Source organism: Centroberyx affinis, unplaced genomic scaffold (assembly GCF_046629955.1).
Source record: "Centroberyx affinis isolate AG114_WGS23_722 - 3 ecotype Tasmania unplaced genomic scaffold, CSIRO-AGI_Caff_v1 ptg000382l_1, whole genome shotgun sequence".
NCBI classification, from domain to species: Eukaryota; Metazoa; Chordata; class Actinopteri; order Beryciformes; family Berycidae; genus Centroberyx; species Centroberyx affinis.
In genome coordinates, this window is record NW_027279051.1 from 110,825 (window position 1) to 124,734 (window position 13,910).

The 13,910-nt window shown below is 42.8% G+C and overlaps 2 protein-coding genes across 2 annotated transcripts; both read left to right on the forward strand.

The window, feature by feature from the left end:
* Positions 1 to 116: 116 nt before the first annotated feature.
* On the forward strand, positions 117 to 5,904 carry LOC139641522 (tripartite motif-containing protein 16-like). Its single transcript, XM_071515949.1, has 7 exons — positions 117 to 359; positions 611 to 985; positions 1,294 to 1,389; positions 2,606 to 2,839; positions 3,984 to 4,143; positions 4,248 to 4,307; positions 4,428 to 5,904. Exons 1-7 carry the CDS (start codon positions 117 to 119, stop codon positions 4,958 to 4,960), a joined length of 1,701 nt encoding a protein of 566 aa, XP_071372050.1. The 3' UTR covers positions 4,961 to 5,904.
* A 3,273-nt stretch (positions 5,905 to 9,177) lies between these two features.
* Positions 9,178 to 13,900, forward strand: LOC139641520 (E3 ubiquitin-protein ligase TRIM16-like). The gene is made up of 7 exons (XM_071515948.1): positions 9,178 to 9,435; positions 9,687 to 10,061; positions 10,254 to 10,349; positions 11,280 to 11,513; positions 12,727 to 12,886; positions 12,991 to 13,050; positions 13,168 to 13,900. The coding sequence occupies exons 1-7, from the start codon at positions 9,193 to 9,195 to the stop codon at positions 13,683 to 13,685; spliced, it is 1,686 nt and encodes a 561-aa protein (XP_071372049.1). The 5' UTR covers positions 9,178 to 9,192; the 3' UTR covers positions 13,686 to 13,900.
* Positions 13,901 to 13,910: the final 10 nt, after the last annotated feature.

The window sequence follows — 13,910 nt, forward strand, 5'->3', positions numbered from 1 at the left end:
CTCTTTAAAGCCCCGCCCCTCTGAGCAGAACCAGGAAGTCCGGCCCCTTCTTTCCCCAAATCTTTTCAGAGAAAACAAAACTCTTCTCTGCCTGTGTGAAAGTGGTTGTCAGTAAAATGGCTGAACAGCAGCAGCAGCAGCAGCATGCAGTTGTGCTGGACCAGGATCAGTTCTGCTGTTCAATCTGTCTGGACCTTCTAAAAGATCCAGTCACTCTCCAGTGTGGACACAGTTACTGCAGACGCTGTATTGAGGGTTGCTGGGACCAGGAGAAAGAGAAGGGAGTGTACAGCTGCCCTCAGTGCAGGGAGAGCTTCAGTCCCAGGCCTGTTCTTCGGAGGAACAACATACTGGCTGAGGTGGGCTGGAAAAATAGTACTGGTAGGAGAAGTAGAGCTAGAAACAGTAGTAGTAGTGCTGCTGGAAACAGTAATAGTGTTACTTTATTTATTCCACAGTGGGAATTGCTTCATCACTGTGGTTCATTCGTTTAACATTTAAAGGAGACATAGAAATGTGTTATTTCTCACTGTACTTTTGTCACACACCCCATGTATTCCACTTGTTGCTCGTCAGTGAATGACCTCTCCTCCTTTTCTTTTCCTCCCAGGTTGTGGAGAAGCTGAAGAAGACAGACAGCCAACAGGCTTCTCCCTCTGCTGCTCTGGCCTGTGCCGGCCCAGCAGATGTGGCCTGTGATTTCTGCACCGGGACCAGACGCAACAAAGCCACTATGTCTTGCTTGGCGTGCGCGGCCTCTTACTGTGCAGCTCACCTCCAGCCTCACTACAGCGTTCCTGTGCTGCAGAAGCACAAACTGGTCTCAGCCACGGCCCCGCTGCAGGAAAAGATGTGCTCTAAGCATGACAAGCTGATGGAGGTCTACTGTCACACAGACCAGCAGTGTGTCTGCTATCTGTGCATCGTAGCTGAGCATCAGGGCCACAAAATTGTGCCAATTGCAGCAGAGAGAGCTGAGAAACAGGTAGGACCAAAATAACTTGTTGACACTTGTTGACAACTAATGAACAGGAGGAAGCTATATGAGATAAAATGCAGACTGCAGCCTGTTTGTTTTTGGAAAACTACTTAAAGTTCTGAAGTCAAACACATTCACACATCATTAATTTATCATTCTGAGTCCAATTATTTCCTTGTAAAATCCCACTGTAGTCCCAAAGGTCAAAGTACATCTGTGGCCATAAAACATAATCATTGACATTTATGGTGTTAGAAATACAACCAGCCAGAGAAAACACTTCCTGATGCACCAATCCTAATATTGTTTTCCAGAGACAGCTGATTGTGAGTCAGCAGAAAGTCCAGGAGGGAGTCCAGGAGAGAGAGAGGGAGCTGAAGGAGCTGAGCCAGGCTGTGGAGGATCTTAAGGTGCGGAAATGGGAGCACAGTATATGATCCCATGTGTCTGCTGAAGGGCTCACAGCCATGTGGGCACGTCTCGTTAAAGGCTTAGCAATTTACAATTACAATTACAATTTCCCATTTGGCAGACGCTTTTATCCAAAGCGACTTACACATAAGATTTTCATACAACACAAGCAAGGTTCCAGTCAGGAGAGAACAACGAGAGTAAGTGCCATAAAGCTAAGTTCTGGTCCAACAGGACATAGGTGCTACGAGGCAGCGCTACAAGGCAGTGCTATGAGGCAATGCATAGAGTGCATAGAGTGCATAGAGGCACTTGGTTACATGGTCCATTAGGTGAGAAGGTATTCGCTAAAGAGCTGGGTCTTTAGCCTTTTCTTAAAAATTGAGAGGGACTCTGCGGATCGAATGGAGTTTGGTTCCACCGAACCACAGAAAAGAAGAGTCTGGCTAGAGACTTAGGGCCGCTCCTCGGCGGCGCCTGGTCATACAGGTTGTTCTCAGAAAGGACACCCTGTATGATCCTAATCAGTCGGTTAGCTGCCGGTCAGTCCTCTTCTCTAATGTAACTTGACCTATCGGCTGCCTTTGACACGGTTAACCACCAAATCCTCTTCTCCACACTCACTGAGCTTGTCTTCTCAAAGCAGCAACCAAAACGGCTCCGACCTACCTGAACTCCCGCATTCATTAATGGAATCAGTTCAGTGTAAAATGGCACTGAGGAAGCTCTGAATAGGAGCCAAATGTTTGCACAGGGCATTTTATCACCATTTACACTTTCAACATTACAGGCTGATGAATGGACTGATATAGAAGATCTCTAGTCCAGATTTGTAACTTTTCAGTAAAATAGGTAGAATAGTCTCCAAATCTGTCTTTTCTCATGTGTTTTCTGTAAACAAGCATTAACTGTAGACTTTGGTGTTGAATGTAATGTGGAGCTTCATTGATCCCCATCGGGAAGTAGTGTTTTCTCTGTCCCCTCCACAGGGAGTTCAGAGGTCAGGCTCAGCTACTGAACAGTGCCACTAGAGCTGGTGGGGTTTCAGTGTCTTGTTCAGTCCCATTTTAGCAGGGTGGATGCTTGTCGACACGGGGGCTTGAACCCAAGTGGTCCAGCTGAGGACGGCAGTGTCTCTAAGCGGCGGGCCGCCCTGCCGCCTTAAAAGAAGTGCACTTTGTAAAGCAGGCACCATGTGTGTGTTTGTACTAGCAGAGTTCTGCCCAGACCGCAGTGGAGGCCTGTGAGCTGATCTTCACTGAGCTGATCTGCTCCATCCAGAGGAGGCGCAGTGAGGTGAAGCAGCTGATCAGAGCCCAGGAGAAGACTGCAGTCGCTCAGGCTGAAGAACTGCTGCTGCAGCTGGAGGAGGAGATCGCCAAGCTGAGGAGGAGAGACACTGAACTGGAACAGCTGTCGCATGCTGACGACCACATCCGTTTCATTCAGGTAACACACACTTTTCAGTCTGAGTGGACTTTAAGTCTTTAAAATTAATGTATTTTTTTAAAGATAGTTTAATGACATTTCCACATCATTGAATAATCACAAAGTTTTCCTGCAGTGCTTTATAGCCAAGACACACTCTGTCTTTACTGCAAAGCCCCCAAACTCCTTTATTTGAGTTGATTTACATTGAGACCAAAGCAATGTTGAACAAATTGTCCAAAAGCGACATCTGTTGTCCAAAAATGACATTGCAACAAATGATAAGCATATAATTTTGGGAGATCACATAGTTTGAGCAAAGTTAATTGTTACAACTTAAAGGAAGATCCACCCCAAAACACTTTAACACTATTACAGTTATTGATGATGTATCTTGCATTTTTGGGCCCATTTTGTAGTTTAGTGGTTTATTTCTCTTATTCCTGTGAATTACTCGCCAAGTGTAGACAATGTGACATCAGGTCACAATATTTGAGTTTGATAGCAGGAAAATTTTCAACACTCTAAAACATCAACAGTAAACATCAGGTTTTGGTGTCAGTCCCTCAGAATCAAAGAGTGAGAGCTTCTTTCTAGATTCACAATTTTCACCGACATTCAACAGTCATACAGGGAGAAATCCACCGTAGAAGAGGCAGAGAGACCAATTTACCAATTTGGTATTTTGTGCTGTTAGCAAGTAATACAAATAATAATTATAATTATTTTCTTTGTACTGCCTTCTCCCTGCATTTTCTGGTATAAACGTTACTTTGTTTGCCTTCAAGTAAACTGGAAGAGAGAATCAATTTCCATGTTTTACATTCTGTTTAAAATATTCTATTCAATAATACCATACTTCTTCTTGATATTAATATTATTTTTTGTCTCACAGGCAAACCAGGCCACCATGATTGTCTTTTTTGAAAAACGTTCAACTAATCCTAATTTATTCAAAACACAGAACTGAACTCATAGCTGATATGTAGCAAAATATAAACAGCATTATGAAAGAAAGAAAATAATTTACTTCACCTACATTCTTTATCATGACACACATATCATCCTTATCAGTATTTTGCTTTCTGTATTATTTTCTTCTGTGTGTGTGTGTGTGTGTGTGTGTGTGTGTGTGTGTGTGTGTGTCTTTCTGGACTCTCTCCAGAGTTTCCAGTCTCTCTTCAGTCCCAGTGAATCTCCAGACTTGCCTCGTGTTGTTGTTGCTCCTCTACGTTACTTCAGAGATGTGAGTGACTCTGTGTCTGACCTGAGAGAGAAACTAGAGAGCATCCTGAAGGACACATGGCCCAGGATCTCTGCCACAGGTAGCTGACAGGAATAGAAATATCCATTCAGAGGAATGTAGTGGCTTTACACATGTCCAGTGCTATTTAGGAAGTGATGATTCTGTTTTGTTTCTTTATTCTAGTGTCTTCTGTAGATGTTTTACTGCCACCAGAGCCACAGACCAGAGAAGACTTTTTACAATGTAAGGAAATTATATTTCACTCTGTACAATTCTACAACATATTAATGCATTAATAATTATCTGAATGGCAGCAGGTTGATATTAATACTCACTTTGGTTTCTGCTTTGCTCTTCTGACAGATTGCTGTCCTCTCACACTGGATGAGAACTCAGTCTACCGATGTCTCTCCCTGTCAGAAGACAACCGGAGGGTGACGCCTTCATTGAACAAAGGTTATCCTGCTCACTCAGACAGGTTTACTGATTTTCAGCAAGTGTTGTGCAGAGAGAGTTTGTCTGGGCGATGTTATTGGGAGGTGGAGTGGAAGGGTTCCACTCTGTCTGCAGCAGTTTCATACAAAGACATCAGCAGAACGTCAGGTGACTCATTTTTTGGATGTAATGACAAGTCCTGGAGTTTAGTTTTCTCTCAACATGGTGACTCTTTCCAACACAATAATGTAAAAACAGATGTGTCAGGCCGTCGTTCCTCCAGGGTCGGAGTGTACCTGGATTATGAGGCAGGTATTCTGTCCTTTTATAGCGTCTCTGACACGATGACCCTGCTCCACAAAGTCCACACCACTTTCACTCAGCCGCTCCATCCTGGGATTGGACTGAATATTCCTTGGTATGAAGGTGGAGCGTTTGCAGAGCTGATCAAGTTATGGTAGTGAAGGAGCTGAATATCTAACATGACTTTTGTACTGCAAATCAGGTCAGACTGATGTTTTAGTTTGCTGGTATCGGACTGACATTGGCCTTTCAATAAAAATTGGATATGGGCCTGTTAGTGTTGTTCACTGCTGATATGATGGAGGAGAGGATGTGATTTTACTCAACAGCTTCAGGGAGGCAGACTGTAAAACCTGTGATGAAATCTGCCTCACTCTAAATTAAGGAGCTGCTTAGTAACCTAAAATAATTTAATTAACTTTTAATGGAGAGTTTTTGAGGTTTTGTCTTAAAGCTCTGTCAGAGGCTTTTCAGCCCTCTCAAGAAAAATAAATCCAGAGAAAAAACTGAATCCTTGTATTTTCTTTGAATTTTTGGCCCAAAAATGGTGAAACTTAAATACAGAATATCAGCACAAAATATTGATATCAGCAGCTTCAGTACAAAAGTATGGGTATGAATATCAGCCTAACCCCGTAACCCTATCAGTCAATCCCTAACTGTAAATAAATGATTAAAATAGTTTATATGTTGAAAGAGCAGAACTGCCTTCAGAGACAAAGACTTGTTTGGGAACTGGTTTTCTTTCTCTTGTTCCATTTGACTTTCCCAGTCAAATTAAACTAAATGTTTATTGGGACAAAATGGCCGCTGAAAAGTGTCTGAAGATGGGAGCAGTGACATCGAGTGAGAGCAAACGATAGTGAATTCAATACCTGCAGGCACTGGAAAATATTTCAGCCGAGCCAAAATCACTGTTACTCTGTTCTTACTGTTTTGTAGAGTCCACAGTGTTATTTAGTGAGACTCCATGTATGTTTCAAAGAAGGAGAAAGAAATCAAACTATTGAGACACATCATTTATTTTCACATTATGTCTTGTCTATGTAAAAGAGAATTTGTGTATTTTGTAAGGTGTCTAATTTAGAAAATAATTGAATACATAAATAAATGCATTGACTCACAGTTCATCATTTCTTATTTTCATTAGTACATTAGCAGAACCTTTATGGGAAGATAAGTCTTCACAGCCTAAAGTGCATTGTTTATTATGGAAGATTTGATCTGGTTTATTTTTCTGAACTGATGTTGAATGACAACATCTTCATCAAAATAGAACAATAAAACAATAAATAAAATCAAACCCAAATACAAAGAACAAACACTCCTCCACTCTTTCTCTTTATCTTTCTGAAATTTGTTTTGTGTTCAGGTGTGGGATTGACCGGAGACCGGAGATTGTAAAACAGATTTTGTGTGTGTGTGTGTTAACTGTGTAATTGTACATGAAACAGATGGGGGACACATGGGGGAAAGAAATAACAAGAAGAAGGAGAAGAAAGTACAACATGTACAACATCTTGTCAGTTTTCCTCTCTCTCTCTTGGTGTCTTGGGTAATGTGACACTTGTTGGATCTCTTTAGAGGAATCCTCTTGCTGCTTGCCTGCTCCACAGGGAGGTCAGAGGTCACGGTCAGATACAGAGCAGCAGCCCTGTAGCTGATAGGGATTCACTGTGTTGCTGTGACGCTGCGTAGTGAACACTGAACAGCGTCTGACACTTCAGCAGGGCGGATGCTTGAAGCGCGCTCCTCTGGTTGAAGGACGGTCTCTTTCAGCGCTCGGCCTCCCTGCCACCCGTCCTGTTAGAATAGAGCGCTGAAGGCCGCCGTCTCTTCTTCATGTTGTTGAGATATTTTAGGCCCTCGCTCCTCCGGGGGTCGGGCTCCACCTGGATCACGAGGCACCGACTCTTTCCTTTAGCGGTCCGACAGCTTCTCTTTCACAACGACCCCGCAGTTTGCAGACGGCGTTTGTGCAGCCGCTCTTCCCTTGATGTGGCTGTGGAGCTGAGAGAAATCCCACTGTGGAGTCTCAGCCCAGAATGACGGCTCAGTTGGGCTTCAGCACCGCGGACGGCGCCCTCTCCCACACTGGAGAACACCGGGCAGAGTGTGGGAGGGCCGACACCTTCCTGCCCTCATGTGGCAGGGATGGAGAGAGCTTCCTTTCATGTTTAGGTGAAACCAGTCATAAAACAGAAAAAGGACTGAACTGTGTAAGCTGTGTCCCAATCACAGCAATATTTGCGTCATCTCTTTATTTGTGTTGACTATACTTCCTTACTTAAAATATATCAAGTTAATACACTAGACTATTTAGTGTGATTTCTGTTACCCAGTATTGTTACAAACTTAATTTAGCCTCTATTCTTTTTAGTCAGAGTTTCCTGTATCTTGTATATTTAGGTCGCCGGGCTCATAGACCTGGAAGCCTATTGTTATTGTATGTTTTCTTTCTTTCTGATTAAATCTGCCTTGTCATGAATGAAAATGCATGACACTTTGGTGACAAGAACAAAACTAGGTATACTGTAATATGGAGACAACTGGCCTAATGGTGACACTATAGAGTAACAGTTCAAAATCTAAAACTTTAACAAATCACAAACACACACACACACACAGAGAAACAGAGGCGAGACAGGTTTGCAACACAACAGTAACACAGCAGGGTTACAGCTTTTCCTCCTTCCAGATCACAGGTCTCTGGGTAGAGGAGTGTACAGCTGTCTTTCCTCCTGTCCTCTCCCTCTCCTCCAACACCTGTTCTGTATCCAGAGAGAGTCTGATTGCTGGTTGGTGTCAGCTGGGTTTCCTCCAGGTTACAGTGAGCTGGCAGTGGCTGTATCATTACCAACCACCATCCCCAACTGACGCCGGCTCCGCCCTGCTCTCTGGCTCCGCCCTGCTCTCTGGCTCCCTCTGATGGTGGTTAGGTGGCAGTGGAGGGGGGAGACACCACAGTGTGTGTGTGTGTTTGTTGTGCCTTGTGCTGTTTGAGCATTTAAATAAATTGCATTGCTTTTCATTACATGGTGCTTTTCTTCTCTGAAAAAACAAACCTTTATTCCTTTTTTCAAAAGAGATACAATAATGATCACCAATGATAGATTTTTATCCAATTGTTTGAAGTAGTTCTGAAATACAATGAATAATAGACACTATAGGCTTAATATTGTTTCCAAGCGTTCCCAAGTACAAGAGAAAGCAATGCGGTCTGAAAGATTGAATCAAATATAATTTTTACATTATCTATTCATCAAACAGTATCACTTGAAAACAGAAATCTCTACAGCATTTTAATGACTGTTATAAAGGTGAGACAGTGGAAAATGTCTACAGTGTTTAGATACATAGACCTTATGAAAAGGGAGTGAAACTGAAAAGGTGGCACTTGCCATACCTAAGCCTGAGTCCAAGATTGAACTTTGAGTTGTTTGCTTTCATCATTATATTAGAGCGCACAGGTCAGGCCAGAAATCTATTGGGAAGCCATATCTAAAACTAAATCACATGGAGGAGCACCCATGGGTGTCCAGTGGTCCCTCTAAGATATGTGTTTCTGCAGGATAGTTTGGTGTCCTAGAGCAGATAGTTTATCACACTGACCACATGATCACATCTTGTCAGTCGGTTTGGACGTTTTCTTGGCAAATAATAATGGATGAAGGATTCAAATGTTTATATTTCCTTAATAATTTGACTAATCTTAGTAAAAGTTATTTTCAAAAATGATTTTCAGAATTGTATCTTTTGAATTTGAATTCTGCCTTTACTGTCATGCAAGCCTTCACTCAGTGGCAGGGCCATGGGCTGTCCAGTGGGTGGCAACAGTTAGTGGCTATAGCCAAAATGCAGTTATGATAGACTGAGACAATATGTTCATCAATGAGTCAAGCCAATAAATATTAAATTTAGTAATCATTTGATAGTCAGTCTTTGTCACAAGTTGCTGTATTCCCAGTATTATCTTATTCTACTGCATATCATTTTTATTTCTAATAATAGGTAATATGGTAATAGTTCATTGTATGATGCCTGCTGATTACTCATACTACAATGCTAATCTTTCATGCCAATAGATTAATGATGATGCAGCTTATTGTTATGATCTCTAAGTTCCTTTAACAGTTTAAAGACATTATTTAGGCCTAGCAGGTTGCATTTTTCTCCTCCGTTTATGCTGTATTTTTCCTCTTGACTAAATGGCTGAGCTGTTCCCAGCTTGCAGCTATATTCACTTTACAACTCACACCCATAAGATAAAGCAGCTGTTTAAAGCCCCGCCCCTCTGAGCAGAACCAGGAAGTCCAGCCCCTTCTTTACCCAAGTCTTTACAGAGAAAACGAAACTCTTCTCTGCCTGTGTGAATGTGGTTGTCAGTAAAATGGCTGAACAGCAGCAGCAGCAGCAGCATGGATTTGAGCTGGACCAGGATCAGTTCTGCTGTTCAATCTGTCTGGACCTTCTGAAAGATCCAGTCACTCTCCACTGTGGACACAGTTACTGCAGAAGCTGTATTGAGGGTTGCTGGGACCAGGAGGAAGAGAAGGGAGTGTACAGCTGCCCTCAGTGCAGGGAGAGCTTCAGTCCCAGGCCTGTTCTTCGGAAGAGCAACATACTGGCTGAGGTGGGCTGGAAAAATAGTACTGGTAGGAGAAGTAGAGCTAGAAACAGTAGTAGTAGTGCTGCTGGAAACAGTAGTAGTGTTACTTTATTTATTCCACAGTGGGAATTGCTTCATCACTGTGGTCCATTAGTTTAACATTTAAAGGAGACATAGAAATGTGTTATTTCTCTCTGTACTTTTGTCACACACCCCATGTATTCCACTTGTTGCTCGTCAGTGAATGAGCTCTCCTCCTTTTCTTTTCCTCCCAGGTTGTGGAGAAGCTGAAGAAGACAGGCGGCCAACAGGCTTCTCCCTCTGCTGCTCTGGCCTGTGCCGGCCCAGCAGATGTGGCCTGTGATTTCTGCACCGGGACCAGACGCAACAAAGCCACTATGTCTTGCTTGGTGTGCGCGGCCTCTTACTGTGCAGCTCACCTCCAGCCTCACTACAGCGTTCCTGTGCTGCAGAAGCACAAGCTGGTCTCAGCCACGGCCCCGCTGCAGGAAAAGATGTGCTCTAAGCATGACAAGCTGATGGAGGTCTACTGTCGCACAGACCAGCAGTGTGTCTGCTATCTGTGCACCATAGATGAGCATCAGGGCCACAAAATTGTGTCAGTTGCAGCAGAGAGAGCTGAGAGACAGGTAGGACCAGAACCAGTTGTTGACAACATCCGTGGCTGTAAAAACATATTCATTGACAAATAAATGTTTTCACGTTTTCCTCTTTGTTTGAGCTATGACTCAAATGTCCAGTGTAACATTTATGGTGTTAGAAATACAACCAGCCACAGAGAAAACACTTCCTGATGCACCAATCCTAATATTGTCTTCCAGAAACAGCTGATTGTGACTCAGCAAAAAGTCCAGGAGAGAGTCCAGGAGAGAGAGAGGGAGATGAAGGAGCTGAGCCAGGCTGTGGAGGATCTCAAGGTGTGGAAATGGGAGCACAGTATATGATCCCATGTGTCTGCTAAAGGGCTCACAGCCATGTGGGCACGTCTCGTTAAAGGCTTGGCATTCATTAATGGAACCAGTTCAGTGTAAAATGGCACTGAGGAAGGTCTGAATAGGAGCCAAATGTTTGCACAGGGCATTTTATCACCATTTACACTTTCAACATTACAGGCTGATGAATGGACTGATATAGAAGATCTCTAGTCCAGATTTGTATATTTGGGTCTTCAGTTGCAGTGTGCAAGCTTCTCTTTTTAACACTGTGTGAATTCTCTGGACTTCTGCTCCTGTCAAAGACATTTCAGGCAGTATAATGGAGATAGTGTAAGTTTCTACATAGACACTACAGTAAATGTCCATCAGATCAGTGGTTCCTTTCCCCCTTTAATCCAGGTTCATTACTCTGAGGGACAATCCTCACTGTTTTACCACAAAAAGTCTTATGAATGAGCAAATAATCACAGCCATTTGTAATCAAAGATTTCCTTGTAACTTTTCAGTAAAGCTGCCATCTAATCCATTTCTTTTGGGTGAAGAAATGATGTAGAATATTCTCCAAATCTGTCTGTTCTCATGTGTTTTCTGTAAACAAGCATTAACTGTAGACTTTGGTGTTGAATGTAATGTTTTGCTTCATTGATCCCCATAGGGAAGTAGTGTTTTCTCTGTCCCCTCCACAGGGAGGTCAGAGGTCAGGCTCAGCTACAGAACAGTGCCACTAGAGCTGGTGGGGTTTCAGTGTCTTGTTCAGTCCCATTTTAGCAGGGTGGATGCTTGTCGACACGGGGGCTTGAACCCAAGTGGTCCAGCTGAGGACGGCAGTGTCTCTAAGCGGCGGGCCGCCCTGCCGCCTTAAAAGAAGTGCACTTTGTAAAGCAGGCACCATGTGTGTGTTTGTACTAGCAGAGTTCTGCCCAGACCGCAGTGGAGGCCTGTGAGCTGATCTTCACTGAGCTGATCTGCTCCATCCAGAGGAGGCGCAGTGAGGTGAAGCAGCTGATCAGAGCCCAGGAGAAGACTGCAGTCGCTCAGGCTGAAGAACTGCTGCTGCAGCTGGAGGAGGAGATCGCCAAGCTGAGGAGGAGAGACACTGAACTGGAACAGCTGTCGCATGCTGACGACCACATCTGTTTCATTCAGGTAACACACACTTTTCAGTCTGAGTGGACTTTAACTCTTTAAAATTAATGTATTTTTTTAAAGATAGTTTAATGACATTTCCACATCATTGAATAATCACAGGGTTTCCTGCAGTACATTATAGCCAAGACACACTCTGTCTTTACTGCAAAACACCCAAAATCCAAAACTACTAAAAGCGACATCTGTCCAAAAATGACATTGTAACAAATGATGAGCATATTATTTTGGGAGATCACATAGTTTGATCAAAGTTAATTGTTACAACTTAAAGGAAGATCCACCCCAAACTTTAACACTGTTACAAACAGTTATTGATGATGTATCTTGCCTTTCTTGGCCCATTTTGTAGTTTAGTGGTTTATTTCTCTTATTCCTGTGAATTACTGGTCAAGTGTAGACAATGTGACATCCGGTCACGATATTTCCAGCGCAGCTATAATGGAGTTTGAAATTTTTCAACACTCTAAAACATCAGCAGTAAACATCAGGTTTTGTCAGTCAGATTCCCAATTTTCACAGACATTCAACAGTCATACAGGGAGAAATCCATTGTAGAACAGGCCGAGAGACCAATTTACCAATTTAGTATTTTGTGCTGTTAGCAAATATAATACAAATAATAATTATAATTATTTTCTTTGTACTGCCTTCCTCCCTGCATTTTCTGGTATAAACATTACTTTGTTTGCCTTCAAGTAAACTGGAAGAGAGAATACATTTCCATGTTATACATTTGTTAAAATATTCTATCCAATAATACCATACTGCTTCTTGATATTAATATTATTTTTTGTCTCACTGGCCCACCAGGCCACCATGATTGTCTTTTTTGAAAAACGTTCAATTAATCCTAATTTATTCAAAACACAGAACTGAACTCATAGCTGATAAGTAGCAAAATATAAACAGCATTATGAAAGAAAGAAAATAATTTACTTCACCTACATTCTTTATCATGACACACATATCATCCTTATCAGTATTTTGCTTTCTGTATTATTTTCTTCTGTGTGTGTGTGTGTGTGTGTGTGTGTGTGTGTGTGTGTGTGTGTGTGTGTGTGTGTGTGTGTGTGTGTGTGTGTGTGTGTGTGTGTGTGTGTGTGTGTGTGTGTGTGTGTGTGTGTGTGTGTGTGTGTGTGTGTGTGTGTGTGTGTGTGTGTGTGTGTGGTGTGTGTGTGTGTGTGTGTGTGTCTTCCTGGACTCTCTCCAGAGTTTCCAGTCTCTCTTCAGTCCCAGTGAATCTCCAGACTTGCCTCGTGTTGTTGTTGCTCCTCTACGTTACTTCAGAGATGTGAGTGACTCTGTGTCTGACCTGAGAGAGAAACTAGAGAGCATCCTGAAGGACACATGGCCCAGGATCTCTGCCACAGGTAGCTGACAGGAATAGAAATATCCATTCAGAGGAATGTAGTGGCTTCACACATGTCCAGTGCTATTTAGGAAGTGATGATTCTGTTTTGTTTCTTTATTCTAGTGTCTTCTGTAGATGTTTTACTGCCACCAGAGCCACAGACCAGAGAAGACTTTTTACAATGTAAGGAAATTATATTTCACTCTGTACAATACAACATATTAATGCATTAACAATTAGCTGAATGGCAGTAGGTTGATATTAATACTCACTTTGGTTTCTGCTTTGCTCTTCTGACAGATTGCTGTCCTCTCACACTGGATGAGAACTCAGTCTACCGATCTCTCTCCCTGTCAGAAGACAACCGGAGGGTGACGTTTGTATCTTATGACAAAGGTTATCCTGCTCACTCAGACAGGTTTACTAGTTTTCACCAAGTGTTGTGCAGAGAGAGTTTGTCTGGGCGATGTTATTGGGAGGTGGAGTGGAAGGGTCACACTCTGTATGCAGCAGTTTCATACAAAGACATCAGCAGAACGTCAGCTGACTCATGTTTTGGACGTAATGACAAGTCCTGGAGTTTAGACTGCTCTCAACATGGTGACTCTTTCCAACAAAATAATGTAAAAACAGATGTGTCAGGCTGTCGTTCCTCCAGGGTCGGAGTGTACCTGGATTATGAGGCAGGTACTCTGTCCTTTTATAGCGTCTCTGACACGATGACCCTGCTCCACAAAGTCCACACCACTTTCACTCAGCCGCTCCATCCTGGGATTTATCTGTATGAAGGGTTTGCAGAGCTGATCAAGTTATGGTAGTGAAGGAGCTGAATATCTAATATGACTTTTGTACTGCAAATCAGGTCAGACTGATGTATCGGTTTGCTGGTATTGGACTGACATTGGCTTTTCAATAAAAATTGGATATGGGCCTGTCAGTGTTGTTCACTGCTGATATGATGGAGGAGAGGATGTGATTTTACTCAACAGCTTCAGGGAGGCAGACTGTAAAACCTGTGATGAAACTTGCCTCACTCTGATTAA